General features: G+C 51.1%; 1 protein-coding gene and 1 long non-coding RNA gene across 3 annotated transcripts in view; one reads left to right on the top strand and one right to left on the bottom strand.

Moving 5' to 3' along the window:
- ACTN1 (actinin alpha 1) overlaps positions 1-6,580 on the bottom strand; it is a 95,520-nt gene extending 88,940 nt beyond the window's left edge. The window contains exon 1 of one of the 2 annotated variants that reach the window (XM_047079451.1): positions 6,130-6,580. In XM_047079451.1, the coding sequence (XP_046935407.1) occupies positions 6,130-6,234 (105 nt within the window). In that variant the 5' untranslated portion in view covers positions 6,235-6,580. The remainder of the gene's footprint in view (positions 1-6,129) is intronic. The other variant, XM_047079449.1, reaches the window with a different exon arrangement.
- Positions 5,578-13,522, top strand: LOC124512083 (uncharacterized). Its single transcript, XR_006962059.1, has 3 exons — positions 5,578-5,684; positions 10,770-10,929; positions 12,487-13,522. It is a non-coding gene; the product is annotated as an uncharacterized LOC124512083 (long non-coding RNA).
- Positions 13,523-17,282: the final 3,760 nt, after the last annotated feature.

The following is a 17,282-nucleotide window of genomic DNA, read 5'->3' as shown; positions in this document are numbered from 1 at the left end:
CTCTGGCCATTTGTGGCACTGCCCAGTGTGACTTCTACCTTTCCAGTTCCCTCTCCATCTAAACCGTGGGTTTTCCACGACCCCAGGTGGGTGGAGCATCAGATACCCAACAGGGATTCAACCAGTGCTCACTGACTGAGTCTACCAAGAGAAATTACTGATGTTCTCACACTAAGAAGGGACTAGAAGGTAGACGAGAAGAGACATCGGCTCTTCTCTAGAGACACCCAGCAGCAGATCTCAAGTCTCAGACTTGGGCCGCCCCGCCCTGGTTCCAGACCCACAGGAGGCACCAGGTCTTGTGTGACAAGTCCTCAAGCCAGGCTTACGGTTTGTGGCCACTGGCCAGGCGCCCAGCCCCAGGCCTTCCTGGAGAAGGAAAGGGGAGACCCAAATCCCAACCACAAACAACAAACTACAAGACACCCCTTTGGTTTGACCTCTTCACACTTAAAACCGCCCCACAAGGAAGGGCCCGGGGGCCCAGGCCTCCTCCCACCGCACCCCCACTCCACAGAGCACAGCCTTAGCAGCCCCTTCTCAAGAAAGGAGCTTCAGGAAACAAGTTTGCTCCTTTTTCGTTTGAAAAGGCTGGTGACCAGGGACCTTGCAGGAGCCTGCTAGCCTGTCACTCCTACAAGCCCATCTTCAGTGACCAACGGCTCCTGGAGATCTCATCATTCCTCAAAACTGGACAAGCTGGTTCTCAGGAAGCTCCAGGCCTTCTCACATCTGTCCCAGGGTAGGCTGGGTGGCAGCCAGAGACAGCTCCCTGGGGCAAAGCAGGGCTGGTAGGCTACCGGGAGGTTTGGGCAGGGCCTAAAGAATGCCCTCAGCTATTTGACTGTAGGGCCTGAAGACACTCTAGGCTTTATTTTAGTTTAGTTTAGTGTATTTCCTTTATTTTAGTTTAGTGTATTTTTTAAGTTTACCTATTTATTTTGAGAGAGACAGCAAGCGTGAGCCGGGGAGGGGCAGAGAGAGGGAGAGAGAGAACCCCAAGCAGGCCCCACGCTGTCAGCACAGAGCCCAACTCCGGGCTCAAACTCATGAAACGTGAGATCATCACCTGAGCTGAAATCAAGAGTCAGTCGCTTAACCGACTGAGCCACCCAGGGGCCCCCAGGCTGTCTCCTTTAGAAGACACTCATACTTTGAGGTCATTTTACCTGTACTGTGACCGACTTACAAAGCTTTTGAGCACGTCACATTCATTTGTTTCTCCTGGATACCCAAAATGTAGGCAAAGGGTAAGCAAGGGATTCTACACCATTCTATAGTGAAGGGACTGAGCAATCAGAAGGGTCAAGTGACACCGAATGAGCCAGAGATGACGTCAGGGTCCGAGGTCAAGGAGAACACAACTCCATACACTCCTAGCCAACTAGGAGTGGGCTCCTTCTAAGATGGGTTTATATACTACACCTTATCTCAAAGAATACAGGGTAAAGGCCACAGAAACTCTGGCTCCTCAAAATAGTTAACATGCATTTTTATTGAGCACGCGCTGTCAGGTGCTGTATTAAATTCCCTACACACATTACTTGGTTTAAACCTCCACTCAACGAAATCAGGCAGGAGCGATTATTAGACTCATTTCCCCATTGGCATCATCAGGCACAGAGCAGGTAAGCGATCCCCCGAGGATCACATAGGTAGTCAGTGGAGGGGCTGAGATTTGAACCCAGTGTGCCCAGAGCATGTCTAGATACAGCCCCAGGATGATGTCAATTATTTATTCAGTGTTATTTCTTGACCACCTACAGGCCTAACCCCGCAGGAGACACTAGGGATTCAGCAGAGAAAAGGACAGGCTGAGCGCTGGGCCCATGGCCACGGGCACGGAGTGAAGCAGGCAGGAGAGCACAAGAGTGAGGGGTAGGAGGATGGGAACGAGAGCCAATTCTCTCCTCCTGGACATTTTACTTCCACCAGGCATCAGTTTGGTTTTTGCAGTCCTAACCTCCAAGGCAGGTGGATGTCCTGTTCCTCCCCATGTAAACCCCTCCAAAACAGGCCTCCCCTCTCTGCAGGCCTCCACCTTCATCAGTGGCCTTGGCTAGCTCCTGTGATGGTCCTGCAGACCAGCAGTGAGTACAAACAAGGTGGTACAGGGCCACCTGGGTGGCTCAGTCGGTTTGGCGGCCGACTTCAGCTCAGGTCACGATCTCGCGGTCTGTGAGTTCGAGCCCTGCGTTGCGCTCTGTGCTGACAGCTCAGAGCCTGGAGCCTGCTTCCAGTTCTGTGTCTCCCTCTCATTCTGCCCCTGCTTATTCTCTCTCTCTCAAAAATAATACACATTGAAAAAACATTTAAAACAAAAAACAAGGTGGTACATATTCCTGTGACCTGGAATGATGTGGGTACAGACTCTGGAGCAGGAACTATTTACAACCACCTTCATTTACCTGCCAGGTGAATGCTTCTCTGTTTCAACACCATTAGCTCAACAAATATTGATTAAGTTACATATGTTAAAAAAAAAAAAAAAAAAACCAGGACTGGCACCTGTGGAAATCCACATTAAACCAGAGCCTCCAAGATTTAAGAGAGAAAATAAAATTTAACAACCAAAAGCTGCCATTTTACAAATCTTCGTCAACCCAGCAGGTGGGGGTATTAGCTCCTTTTTATGAATAAGGAATCGGAGGCTGAGAGGTTACAGTAACTTGCCCAAGGTCACAAGCCTGAAAGTGTAGAGCCAGGATGCTACTCAAAGTCCATGCTCTTTCCAGCTTGCCTGGCATCCAGCAGGCCTCACATGAGGGTGTGGGTGAGGGAAAAAACTGGGGGCTATGGTCATCTCAAAAAGACAGGCGTTCAGACCTGCTACCTTCTAAAAGGTGGCTTTAGAGCTCAGCCTCAAAGGTCAGGAAGATTGTGAAAGCCAGCAAACTCCCTAATCCACTGCATTTTATGTCTGGAGGCAGGGAGTCAAGCCCCAGGAACGCTGCAAGAAAGCATTCTTTGAAGAAGGGACAAGCCACGGCCAACCAATGCAGGTTTTTGAGTCATGCCTCCTGCCTGCACAGACTTCTACCTGCATCTGCATCAGGCCTAACCATTCACCAAGGAAGTGCTTCCTACCACATCACTTAATCTGATGCCCGTAAGAGCCCTGGGGATCAGCAGGGCAGGGCAGGGCAGGGCAGGGCAGGACGGGAATGTGGCCCGTTTACCGAGGAGGAAACAGATCGGAAGCACCTGTCTGTACCATTCAGCGCTCTATCCTCAGCCCTTGGAACTGGGCCTGACAGAGTAGCTGCTCAAAGTTATGTGTTGAATAGTCTAATAAAAGCTCAGAGAAGTGAAACGACTGGACCAAAGTCTCTCTTGTTGTGAACACACCAGGGCTAAAAACAGGGCCTTCTGCCTCCCACCCAGAGGCCTTCGTATCCTACCGCACTGGGTCCTCCCACCCACCCACCCACATACACTCACTCTGCTGCCTCCATTTGCAATGGTCAGCCTCCTCTGTCCACCCGTCTGCTCTGATCCCACTCAACTCTGACCTCCCACGATCAACAGGGAGGCTGTCAAAAGCAGCCAGTTACTTCAGATCCGATCCCCCACACCTAATACCACTTCCTTATATACCTACCACCCTGCTGAAAACGAGGTGAAATTTTCAGACAAGTTCACCGAGGCCCATGCAAGGTAACAGAATCAATGGCAGGCCAAAAAAAAAAACCCTTGGATTTTCAAAGCGAGGCCCGGAGCTTGTGCCACGCCCCCCCCCCCCCCGACCCCCATCCCATCAACCCACCAAAGCACGGGTTGACTCCCCTTGGTCCAGAGATCCTTGTAGGCTCTGGATGCCAAGCCCAGCTTTCCTGCCTTCCTCCCCACCAAGGGACAAGTGAGGGGAAGCTTCCTGCCCCTGACATGGCTGCATTCCAGTCCCATCATGCACCATTTGGGCCTCGGGGCTGGTCACTTCTCCCTCTGCCCCTCATTTCCTCAACCTCAGGTGTGCCAGGCTCACATCAGCCAGAGCCAGCTCTTAGAACTGTTGAGTCTGCCCTCCAGATAACCACATTTCCCAGATGACCCTGATCCCACCTGGCTACCCAGAGGCCTGGTGCACACCCCCACCACCCTGATCAGGGGTTTGTGAGTCTATATGTGTAGACATACACACAGACAAATAGAAACAATACAATTTTCCTCCCCAACTATATCTAATGTATTCATTCATTCGATACCACGGAATACTGTGAGCAGGTCCAGTGGCAACACTGAGGAGACAGGAATTTCTGCCCCCCAGGAACTTCATCCCACAGTCCTGTCACTCCTGCCCCAACTAGGCATACAGTAGGTGCTCAGTAAACAGGAATGTCTCTTCTACTCCCATGGAAGATCCCAAGACATCCACCCCCCTACTCCCTCCCCCTCCTGTCCAATTTAAAATCTAGTCTCATGAAGGCCTCACCCTGAAATTTAAAAAGGGCCCCCTGCCTTGGCCTCTTGATAATCTCCAAATTACCACTCCATTTCTCAGCTCCACCAACAGCCCGAATGCCCCAGGAAATAAGCCCCCAGAGTGGGGGGCTGTCACAGCCTCTCCCCGCAGCTCCCCCTGGGGGGCCAACAGGAAGAGGGGGAGGGGTGTTTAAGCAACTGCCACACTGCAAATAAGTCAGCTGGAAGCCGGGGACCTTCTGCCGTTGCCCTATAGGGTTGGGCCCAGCAGAAGCCTCGGCCTGGGTCTCAGGTCGCTGGGCTTTGAGGAAGCCCTTTGTGCGTGTGTTTTAAATTACCTCTGCTTGTCTGATGAAGTGAGTAAAAAGGGCGCCGATTCAGGGCTTAGGATTCCTGAGTGAGCTAATACAGGATGCCTTTGGCTGAAAAAAAAAAACTTCAGTCGGCTCCCTAAACTCCCCCCCTTTTAAGTTTAAAAAAGGGAATGAATGTTACCATTTTTGGACATGAGCGTTCTCCCTCAAGCCCAGCCCTAACCGCACTATCCAAAGGGACGCGCCATCCTGTCCCCCCCATTCCCAGATCTGCGGGGGGGGGGGGGATGAAATGAGGAGGGACCGGATGGGAGCGGACAGCGGGGGAGGGGGGAGAGGAGGGTGTTCAGGGTACGTGGCCGCCTGGGGCAAGAGCTCACAGCGCGGGCAGGAAGCAGAGGCAGGGTTGGGGCACCCTCCTCCCCCTCCCCACAAGAGTGGTTTCTGACCTCTTCCTGCCGCCGGCCACTGTGCCCAGGTCCCATCGCCAGCTCTGAGCCCAGCCCCCGTGGAGGGTGCGCACCCGGCACACCTCGTCTGGGACTCTTGGGGAAGGTGCCTGAGCAGGGGTTCCCCATTGACTGACCCCAAATATCTCAGTAAACAACCTCTTGCCCTGGAGCCCTTCAACTCAGATCAAGTTGCCCAAATTCGCCTTCTCCCGAGAATAAGCGGGGGTCGGACTGGCAGGACGCAGACGCAAAACCCCCATCTCCGCCGGCAGCTGAGTTAAGCAATAAAACGGTTGGTCGTCCTGACCCCGCCCCCACAGGGCCAGCTGGAGAACCCGCTTATGCCCCCCCAGTTTCCTCAGCCCCAACCCACTCCAGCAGGTCCACCTCCAGACAGACCCGGAGGCGGCTGCCAACCCCTGCGGCGCCCGCTTTCCCCTCGGCCTGCGGGCTGGGGTTGGGAGGTGCAGAGTCGCGTGCAGCTCGCCTCCTGCAGGTACGGAGCCCAGGGTGGCCCAGGAAGCGCGCTGCCACCGCACGCCAGATGGAGAGGCGGCCAGGGGGCGGGGAAGGGAAGGGAAAATCGATCCGGAGCAAGCAGCCACCGCGCCACGGCTCAGCCCCAGCCTCCCAAGCACCTCCCTCCACCCCCTGCCCACGCGGGGACGGTGCGGCTGCAGCCGGGTGGCCTGAATCGCGGACCCCAAGGCGACCTGCCCGCCGGCGGCCCCACCTCCCCGCGTTCGGGCTCCGGCGTTCGCGGGCTCTGGGAAAGGGGCTCTCCCGCTTCCGCCCGCGCCTGTAACCCAACACCCCACCTCGCGGCGGCCGCGCATCCCCCGCCCCCGCTCGTGCGAGCCTGGAATCCGTTCCGAGCCGGGAGCGCGGCTAGCGGAGCGGGCCGGGCCGGGGTGCTACGGCGTGCTGGGGCTGCTGCTGACCTTTCTCTGCTGCTTCTCCCAGGCCGGGTCCAGGAGCAGGTCTCGATCCCAGTCCTCTTCGGGCTGCATGTAGTCGTTGGTTTGCTGGGAATCATAATGGTCCATGATGGTGCGCGCGTGCTACAAGCTGGATTTCTTCCTCCACCTTCTCTCGGGGCGGCGGTGGCGGCTGCTGCTCCTGCCCCGGCGTGGGGAGGGAGTCGGGCCGGACTGGGCTGGGCTGGCGGGGCCGGGCTCGCTCCCCTGCGCCCGGTTCCGCCGCGGCGCTGCTCGCGGTAGCTGCTGCTGGCGGCGGTGGCGGCGGCCGGCTGCTGGAGCTCGCGGACTGCCTGCCTGGGACCTAATCTCCACGCACAGTGAGCGAGGCGGACACACTCGCGCTGCGGGAGCAGAGGCGGGCGGGGGCGGGGGGAAGGGGCAGAGCCCTCCCGAGGTTCTCCATTGGCCAGGCCGAGTTGCCCAAACTTCCCCCCATCGCCTTTCATTGGGAATTCCTGGCATCCGTCAGCCGGGCCGCGGCGCATATAGGTGGACTGGGCGGCCCCCTCCCGGCGCGCACGCCCCCGCCCACTCCCCGGGTTCCCACTCCCCCGCCGCTCATGTGACACCGGCTTAAGCCGAACGGGACCGAAGCCGGGGGACGCCTCCCCGAGCTGTGGGACCGAGCGGCAGCGCGCCCCGGAGCCCCAGTCGCCGCCTGGGACTGGACACGCTCCCCGCCCGCGGGAAGGCGGCGAACTCCGGCGCGCCGGCCTTACTGCTCCCCGGACGCGCTCCAAACCCCAGGCGGCCCGCGGCTGGAGAAGGGACGCGAGGAAACCCGGAAAGCGTTTCATTTCTCCTTCCCAGGGTCCAGAGAGGTCAGCACCCAAGGAAAGGGGGCAGGGAATGCTGGAATGGAAAAGAATTTCCCGGGAATTTCTTGACCATCCCTCCCGCCTCCGCCCGGCCCCGCCCGTCGCGACCGGGCAGACCCCTGCCCTACGAGAGAGAGCCCGTATCTTGCCACTGAATGGCACTCGGGAGCCTCAGAGCTTTCCCGCCTCGCCACCGGCTCCTTTCTGGCCCGATCTCGGTCTCAGGGGACCGCTCTGCCTAGGGGCTTCCCGGGCAGCGCTTACGTCCCCCAACTTTCTGTGATCCTCTGTCGGTCCCCGCGGGCGGACGGGCCGGATCTACCCTTGTATACACCTGGGCAGCACCCTGAAAACTGGGACGGAGGGCCCTGAGTGGTTTACCCACTCCACGCCCCGCCCCCAACACACACACCTGACAAAAGGGGAGACTGAGGCTCAAAGAGTTGGGTTCGAAAAGGTATTTAGCAGGTTTTCAGGACTCCACAGACTGACCTGTAACCTTAGGCCTGATAAACAAAGCCTTATTGTTATTGGAGGAAGAAAGAGGGCAGGATTGGCTAAACACCTCTCACTTCTTGGTGCCTGCCTGGGCTTCCTTCCCCAGGCCTAGTAAGGAGGGCCTAAACACACTGCCCCAACTGTGACAGATACTGGGAAGAGGCAGCCCTGACCTCCTGGTGGGTTCCTCTGAGGGATCCCAGACCGAAGAACAGTAGGAGCAAGCAGACCTCCGACAGGTCATGGGCATGGTGGGGCTTTTATATTGGTGCCCTGAGGATTAGCTGAGCCAACTCAGGGACTCCAGCGTGTCACCCCAGAGGGGAGTGAAGGAGTTAGAAGAGTGCATTGCCAGGTAGGGCCATGAATTAGGATACGTGAGAGGCCACAGAGGGAAAAGGTGAAGTGCCTCCGACTCTCAGAACAGCTAGCTGATGCTGCTGTAAGCCGCTATCTGTTGCGCTGTCACTCCCTGTATCATTAGTCAACCTCATGTTTCTGCAAGTGTTACCGGTCAGCGGCCAGCACTGTGCCTGCCACCAGCCCCTGGCTGAGGAAGCACTGCCTTGGAGCCAGAGAGGGTAGATTTATAGACTATTTTATAACCATTTCTGAACTATGGCTCTAAACCTAACATAGAGGGTAATATCGTGCTGTAGCCATCCATTCACTCAATAAATATTTGCTGAGCACCGTCTGTGTGTCAGGGGATGTGCTAGATGTTATGTATATACAGATGAAAAAGACACAATTCCTTCCCCATGCAGCCCAGCCGAGACAGATACAGAAACAAAAATATACTGCAAGGAGACAGCTCTGACCACTGAGCCCAGCAGGGGAAGGGAGGCTCCAGGTGGAACTTTTTGGAGTAGGTGAAATTCAAGGGAGCCTTGAAAACAAGAGTCAGCCAGATGAAGAGTGTGGGAGGTTATTCCAGGCAGAAGGAGCGGTGTGAGTTAGTACATGGGGGCAGGAAACTGCAGGGTATAAAAGGAATGCCTAACATTTCACTGCGGCTAGACTAGAAATCCAAGGCCAGGAGGGGCAAGAGATGGGGCTGTGGAGATGGGCAGCGGCCAGACCACGTAGGCCCGGTGTACCGTGTGAAGTGTGGATCTGAGGGGAATGAGGCTGTACAGAAGCTTTGAGAACCAGGTGCAAAGCAATTGCAATAATCCGGGTAGGAATGGCCCCTTAGTCCATTTGGGCCGCTGTAACAGAATCCCATAGACTGGGTGGCTTCGACAAGAACGTTTATTTCTCAGGGTTCTGGAGGCTGGGAAGTCCAAGGTCAGATTCGGTGTGGTGAGAGCCCACATCCTGGCTCCTAGACAGCCATCTTCTGTGTCCTCATGCGGTGGTAGGAGCTCTGCCCTCATGACACCCACTCATCCTCCTAATACCGTCGCTCGGGGGGGGGGGGGGCAGGATTTCAACATGTGAATTTGGGCGGGACATGAACTTCAGTCTCTTGCAAATGCAGAAGAGTGGATAGACGAGAAATACCTAGAAAATAAAACTGAACAGCCTCAGAGTTTCAGTGTGAGAACAGAGGAGTCTTTGCTGCTCTCGACCCATGTCCCATATGGAATAGACCATGCAATTTATCTATATTATCTTAGGTAAGTTCTATTATGAGATGAGGGCTGTCTCTGCCTTACAGAGAAAACCAACCAAAGCTCAGTGAGGTAGCTAACTAGCCCCATATACACGTAACACACATACATGTGACACCTAAACCCATGCTTTGGCCCCAGTGTTTCTCAACCCTAGGATAGTTTGACACCCTCCTTCCCAGGGGATATTTGTCAATATCTGGAGACACTTTCTAGTTGTCACAACTGGCGGATCCCTACTGGCATGCAGTGGACAGAAGCTAAACATCTGTTAACAAGCAGGACAGAACAGTCTCCCCACAACAAAGAATGATCCAGCCCAAAATATCAACAGTACTAGGGTTGAGAACCCCTGCCTTAATTATTGGTTTCTAGTTTGGATGATCTGGTGAATGGTGGCAGTACGACCAACTGACAAAGAATTTCAGATTTGGGAATGGAATCCTGGATTGAACGCACGGAGCTTGAAGGGCTCGGAGAATGTTCAGATTCGGTGGTCCGGCAAGCAGGTGACCGCATGGCCCTGACCTCAGAGGAAACAGATCTGAGAGTCATCTGTGTACAGGTGGTATTGACCCCATGTGACCACCCATGAAGAATAACGAATGCCTAAGAGGGACTGGGAAGGGACCACGGCTGAACCAGGAGAAGCAGCACTTGGAAGGAAGTATAAAGAACAAGGTCCCCTGATGGAGACAGAGAGGAAGGGGTCAGCAGGAACACAGACAGCCTGGCCCACTCTGTGTCATAAAAGTCAAAGGTGTGAAGTTTCAAAGTGAGGGGAGTCAGCAACATCAGATATATCAGGAAAATAAGGCTTAACGAAGTATTCTTTGCATGTGATCATTGAAAATTCACTGGTGTCCTTTGCCTGTGGAATTTCAATAATGTGGCCAAAGCTGTGACTTTAAGAGACACTAGCCAGGAATAAAGGACAACAGTGAATATAGAAGTCCCAGAGGGGGGTCCAAAGGAGGAATTTTTTTCTTTGAATAGGAGAAACTTGAGGAAGGATTCCATTGAGAGGAAAGAACTGAAAAGGCAAGCAAGTGAAAGGTGAGAGGTGGCACAGTTTTGAGGAGACAAGACCGTGTGGGTTCAAGGGTGCAGGCTGAAAAGATGGGCCCATAAAAAGGGCAAAGGGGGTGTGCCTGTCTGGCTCAGTCAGTAGACCACATGACTCTTGATCTTGGGGTTATGAGCTCAAGCCCCACATTGGGAGGACAGATTACTTAAAACTAAAATCTTGGGGCACCTGGGTGGCTCAGTTGCTTAAGCGCCCGACTTCAGCTCAGGTCATGATCTCGCAGTTTGTGAGTTTGAGCCCCGCGTTGGGCTCTGTGCTGATGGCTCAGAGCCTGGAGCCTGCTTCAGATTCTGTGTCTCCCTCTCTGCCCCTCCCCTGCTCATTCTCTCTCTCTCTCCCTCCCTCCCTCCCTCTCTCTCTCTCTCTCTCTCTCTCTCTCTCTCTCTCTCTCTCTCTCAAAAATGAATACACATTACAATTTTTTTAAATAAAATATTTAAAAAAAAAAAAAAGAGGAAAAGGCCCTGGTGCTCTGAGAAGGGGGGTGGGGGATGAGGATGGGCGAGGGTGTCCAGAAGTGAATCTCAAGAGAGTACGGGAGTGGGTTGAAGCAATAACTGATGATCTTGGTCTTCTCAATAGGGAAGAGGCCCCGCAGGATGGACTGAAGGTGTGGAATTGACCGGTCTTTCCATCCAGGACTCACTGGTGGCCATCACACTGTAATACTAGTTCCATATAACGCCATCTCCCACAGAGAAAACAGAATTACTAAACATGCTGATTTTTTACAGATACTAAGGTATATGCGTGTTTCTAACATCCATTCTTTTCCTTCAGTCAGGGTATAATGTACAGTAAAATGCATTCCCCAAGGGTGCTAATCTTTAGCGTACAGCTCAGTGAAATGTCTCCTGGGTCTACACCCATGAAACTACTACCCAGCTCGAGATAAAACATTCTCAGCACCTCAGGTTTTCTCATGCCCCTTCCCAATCTATACCCCTGATCCACGTAGGAAGCCATTATTCTGACTTCCTACCCCCAGTGATTGTTCTCACTCGTTTTTGCACTTCATATACATGGAATCATACAGTGTGTATGCTTTGGTTTCTGGATTTTTCACGCGATTTCATGTCTATGAGATTTGTGTGTGTGTTGTGTATTGTATCCATAGCTCATTTGTTTTTGTTTTTTTCTGGTTTTGCTGTGTAGTATTTCACTGTATAAGTATATCCCAAGTAATGTATCCACTCTCTTATTGACGGGCACTTGCCTCGTTTATAGTTTGGAGCTACCATACGTAAGTGCCATGAACATTTCTATGTGTGTTTTTGGTGACCATATGCATTCATTCTCTTGGGTATACACCTAGGAATGGATTGGGTCATAGGGTGGGTCTCTATTTCATTATAGTAGCTATTGCCAAAACACTTTTTCAAATTGATGGTAACAGTTGACTTTCCAGCAGCAAGGTCTGAGGAATTCAGTCATTCCACATCCTCTGACTACAAGCTATTGTCAATTTTTGTTTTAATTTTAGCCATTATGGTGGGTGAAGAGTGGTCTCTTTTTATGGGTTTAATCTTGCCATAGGATTATCAACCTTTTGAATAAAAAACTTCCATTCTTGCTGCCATTAATAGCAATTGATTCTTAATGTATTAGCTCCTTGAGATAAGGAGACAATGGCATGTGTATTGTATCGATTTCACCAAATTTAATTCATTCAGCAAATATTTAGCAAGCAATTGCTCTATGCCCTGCACCATGCTGGAGAATAAAGATGCAAGAATGGTCATGTCCCTCTTAGAATAGACAGTAGATGCTTAATAAATATTCCATGAATAATTGTTTTTCGAGGCTATTCAGCCCCTAGTAGGAGCTGTTTTGTTTTGGACTTGTTTTGGTGGGAAGCCATGGCCATTTCATGTGACTTTTCAATTAAAAGTTTAAGAAAAAAAACAGATTTTTTTTTTTGAGAGAGAGAGAGAGAATGGGAGAGACAGAGAGAGAGAGAGGGAGCAGGGGAGGGGCAAAGGGAGAGAAAGAATCCCAAGCAGGCTCCGTGCTGTCAGCCCAGAGCCCGACTCAGGGCTCAAACTCACCAACTGTGAGATATTGACCTGAGCCAAAATCAAAAGTTGGACGCTTAACCGACTAAGTCACCCAGGTGCCCCCCAAACAGCTCTTTAAAAACAAAACAAAATCCCTGGGGTCATGTGGGCAGCCAAAATGGAGTGAGGTAAGATCATGAAGGAAAATTGGAGGATTTATCTGGGAAGCAGTCCTGACTCCTCTCTTTCCAGAGGCTCAGCGTCTTTTACCCCTTTTCCATTCATTCTCTGCATTTCTCTAGGTGCGATGACAAAGGAACCGAGATCGAGGGCAGAATTCTTGCCATTCTTGCCATTCACTGCCATGGCCAGTGGCCATGAACTGAGGCTCAAGAAGTTTGCTCAAGTCATGGCAGGGCAGACAACATTGATGTCCCTTCAGGCACCAGTCAGGCCTTTCCCTGGATGGGAGATCTCCTGACTCAGCAGTAACAGGCTCTGAGACTAGCCGAATCCACCACCAGCACTGCAGACAACTGTTTCTGCCCCAATCTAGTCGGTAATGAGTCACCCAGAAAGCCATAAGTGCTTTGCTATTGAAAGAACCTAGGTCTGGAGTAGATGACCCAATTTCCTTGGAAAGAAGAAATCATGTCTATGAGTTCTGGGAGTACTTATTGGGCACCTACTCTGTGCCAGGCAGAATTCTAGGAGACCCATAGAAGAGCCCTATTCCTCCCAAACCTTCTGGACTAGCTGCGACCAAACAATGGGCTTCCGCCTCTAGAATTCATCATCCAAGAATCCATCAGATACTTACTGACAGGCTGAGAGAATAGAAACGAATTGGACTGCCACGTGAGGTGACATAAACAATGTAGAGTACCAGCCCAGTGCCTGACATGCACCAGGCCACCTAGATGCTCAGCAGTTTCTTTTTCTTACCCCACTATGTGTCATTCATTGGCCGTGCAAGTCCCCATGAGGAAACACAAAAAAAGCAGCATCTGCAAGATTCTGGAAAGTAAAAGCTCTGTGGACCTCCCAGCCCAGAGTTCCGGGGATTTCCTTCAGCGTGTCCCAAATCTCTAACCTTACACCCTAATGGTCACGGGTTCCTTATTGGCTCTTCCTAAGAGAACTAAGGACAGTAGTATTTGCAGAAGGCTAAAAGGAGGGAGGGAACTCACCATGGTTTCTTGGGTTTCTGGCTCCATAGGTCAGAGATCTCAGCTGCATTGCCGGTCCCAACAGCAGTCTAATTTATGCACGCCTTTGTCACTGAATTCCCATAGACACCATTTATGGTTGTCTCTCTAATATATATCATATACTATAGCGTTCTCTATTGTGCTTCTTTGTCCCCATGTTATTTCCTATTGTCACACTGTGGTTTCATCCCTCTTCCTTCCCCCACACAGGGCCTAGAACACCATAGGTGCTCCAGTTCAATCTTTGCTGAATGAAACAATGCGTTAGGCAAATTCCATCTCGGTGCCTCAGTTTCCCTCATCAACCTGTAGGAGGCCCTGGAAGTCCAGTCCTTTGCCATAGCCTACGTAAGCCTTTCCTAAGTCTTCTGACCACCCAAGGAGCCAGTGCTGGAGACACGGACGTGGCCATCTAGCTCACATGCCTCAGCCAGCAGCTCCCAGCCCTCACCAGGCCTACCTCTTCACCACCAGGGAAAGGTTGTTTGCCTCTAGGCCAGCTCCTGCCCCTCCCACTACACGCGGCTCAGGGGAGGAGAGAACACAGTTTCCCTCTAGCAGAATCTCTAGTAAAGGACAGGCCTAGAGCACGCAGCAGTTTGTTTCCATGCTCTGCCTCGTTCTCGGGTCTTAGGTGCCAAGTGATGGAACATCTGGCCTCTCTGGTGCCCTCTTTTTCATCTTTTGGCATAAATCTTTACCCCAAATTCCAGAGGAAATCCAGGCAGGACCCTCAGAAGTCTTCACTTCTGATTATTACCCTGAGATGGGTTCTGTGAGCAAGAGATAGTCATGCCTGCTAGCTGCCAAACCTGAGTCCTCCAAGGAGGGCCGCGAGCTCCCCCAGCTACCTCTAGCTCCCAGCAAATCACAGCTGGGAAATTCCTGTTGAGTAACACACGCCCCTGCCCCGTTTTAGGAGCTGGCAGGCAGAATCCAGGCCGGGGGAACGCGTTGCAGGGAAGTCTGATTAACCTCAGCTTCCCTCTCTTCGCAACTGGGTCCCACTGGTCTCCCACAGAAGCTGAGCCCCAGAGGCCTGCCCAGGACGCTTCCTAGAAATGAGAGAAAAATCTTCTGGCAGCAAGGTAACCTCAGAAGAAGACTCGGGGCCAGGAGACCTGTGCCCCCCGGGCTTTGGTTTATTCACCTGCAAAGTAAGAGGGCTGGACTCACCAGATGGTGGTTAAGCCCTGAGCCCTACCCTAAGAACATCTTTCTCAGGCTCCTTCTCTATATTGCGATGACAAGTGGGTTTGAGTCCAATCTTGAATATAAACAAATTCCTCTAGGGGCGCCTGGGTGGCTCAATTGGTTAAGCGTCTGACTCTTGATTTTGGCTCAGGTCATGGTCTCACGGTTGTGGGATCCATCGACTGAGCCCCCGCGTCGGTCTGCGCACTGAGTGTGGAGCCGGCTTGGGATTCTCCTTCTCCCTCTCCCTCTGCCCCTCTCCTGCTCACTCTCCCTCTCTCTCTTTCTTTCAAAATAAATGAATAAACATTGACAAAAAAAAATAAGCAAGTTCCTCTATAAAAGATACAGCGTCTCACAAAGTTACTTAATTTTTGTTTTAATGTTCCTTAAATATATACCAACGGAAAACTAGGTACACACTTGTTAAGGTTTTAGGTTTACAATTAACATAGAATAAAAACAAGCTTACACATTCCCATCTAAAAGAAACTATAAAAGCAGGAAGACTCACCTTAGCCGCTTTAATTTAAATTTGACTGTTGCTATTTGCCCAAATGAAACTGCTCCTCCCAGCATGACTGAAGTTCTGGCGGTGACAGAGTAGGTGGCCCGTTTGCCTTCAGGACGCCTGTCTTCCCGCGTGCCTTCCCGTGAGTGACTCTGTTCTACTGTCTCTGAACTGCTGCATCAGGGCATCACTTAACCCTTGGAGGGAACACACCGTTATGCGTTCAGTTCCCTTCTCCTGTGTTCTCATTAGCATTCCACAATTAAAGGTGTTTCCTTTTTTTTTTTTTTTAAGTTCTTTTTAATCTTTTTGTCAACAGGATCCTTCTCTCAAGTTTCAATGTCCTGGGGTGGGGGGTGGGCAAAATAGGAATTAAGAAGTACACGCTTCTAGTTATAAAATAAACAAATCACAGGGACGAAAAGTACAGCATAGGGAATATAGTCAATAATACTATAATAACTTTGTGTGGTGACAGTAACTACACTTATGGTTAAGTATATAGTAATATATATAATTGTTGAAATGCTATGTTGTATACCTGAAATGAGCATAATATTATATGTAAACTATACTTCAATTAATTTTTTTTTAATTTTGGGGCACCTGGCTGGCTCAGTCAGTAGGGCATGTGACTCTTGTTTTTGTTTTTGTTTTTTTTCCCCACCCCGAGCATGTGACTCTTGATCTCAGGGGTCATGAGTTTGAGCCCCACGTTGGGGGTAGAATTTACTTAAAAATTTTTTTTTTTAATTTAAAAATTTCAGGGTGCCTGGTGGCTCAGTCAGTTAGGCATCTAACTTCTGCTCAAGTCATGATCTCAAGGTTCGTGAGTTTGAGCCCCACATCGGGCTCTGGGCTGACAGTGTGGAATCTGGACCCTGCTTCAGATTCTGTGTCTCCCTCTCTTCTCTCTGCCCCTCCCCTGCTCTAGCGCTCTCTCTCTCTCTCTCTCTCTCTCTCTCTCAAAAATAAGTAAACATTTAAAAAAATTAAAATATCTTTAAAACAAAATCTCACTGTCCTTACCTTCAAGAGAAGGAGAATCACCTTGATTCTACCTACTTCACAGGATGACTGTGAACATTCATTCATTCATCCTATCATCATTTATCTAGTACAGAGGGTGTAGCAGTGACCAGAATGGACAAGCTCCTTCCCTGTGGAGCTGCCATTCCAATAGGAGAGACTGATAATAGGAGAAATGAGGAAAATAATAGGATAATATTAAGGAAAAAATTAAGCAGGGATGGGAACAGAGTATGGGGATCCAATATATGGGTTTTCTGACATCACCAAGCAATTCTCTGATACCAACTGGGTGCCCAGCAATTCAACTCCATTCTGACAATGTCTACCTGGTGACAGCATCAGGTCCCCCGGTTAAGTGCCCAGGCCTGCAAGATTTCAGATGCCAATCGCACCTCTGCTTCAGGCTGACTGGCTATAGATCCCCAGTTCCCACAGCTCCCTCCATGGGGTTGACTGATTTGCCAGAGTGGCTCACAAAGTTCAGAGAAATGTTTAACTTATTAGATGACTGGCTTATTATAAAAGGATATAATCCAGGAAGAGCCAGATGGAAGAGATGCCTAGGGCAAGGTATGGGGACAGTGTGCCACTCTCCTAGGTTCTCCACGCGTTCACTAACCCAGAAGCTTTCCAAACACCATCTTTTTTGGGGTCTTTTATGGAGGATTCATTACATGACTGATTAAATCATTGCCTGCTGGCAATTGATCCAATCCCCAACCCTTCTCCTCTCTCAGAAGGTCAGGGAGGTGGGACTGAAGGTTCTAAGCCTTCCACCACATGGTTGGCTCTCCTGGCAACCAGCCCCCACTCCTAGGTGCTTTCTAAAAGGCACCCCATGGGGCGCCTGGGTGGCTCAGTCGGTTAAACAGCCGACTTCAGCTCAGGTCATGATCTCGCGGTCCGTGAGTTCGAGCCCCGCGTCGGGCTCTGTGCTGACAGCTCAGAGCCTGGAGCCTGTTTCAGATTCTGTGTCTCCTTCTTTCTCTGACCCTCCCCCGTTCATGCTCTGTCTCTCTCTGTCTCAAAAATAAATAAACGTTAAAAAATAAAAATAAAAAATAAATAAATAAAAGGCACTCCATTAACATAAACTCTGGTGTTATTGAAAAGGGTTTGTTGTGAATATCAAGACACCTTCCTTGCTCTT

This window comes from Lynx rufus, unplaced genomic scaffold (assembly GCF_022079265.1).
Source record: "Lynx rufus isolate CCGP_SWC_20201006 ecotype Redwood Valley unplaced genomic scaffold, mLynRuf1.p SCAF_17, whole genome shotgun sequence".
Lineage (NCBI taxonomy): Eukaryota > Metazoa > Chordata > Mammalia > Carnivora > Felidae > Lynx > Lynx rufus.
The sequence above is the reverse complement of the archived record's forward strand: the minus strand, read 5'-3'. Positions and strand labels throughout refer to the sequence as shown.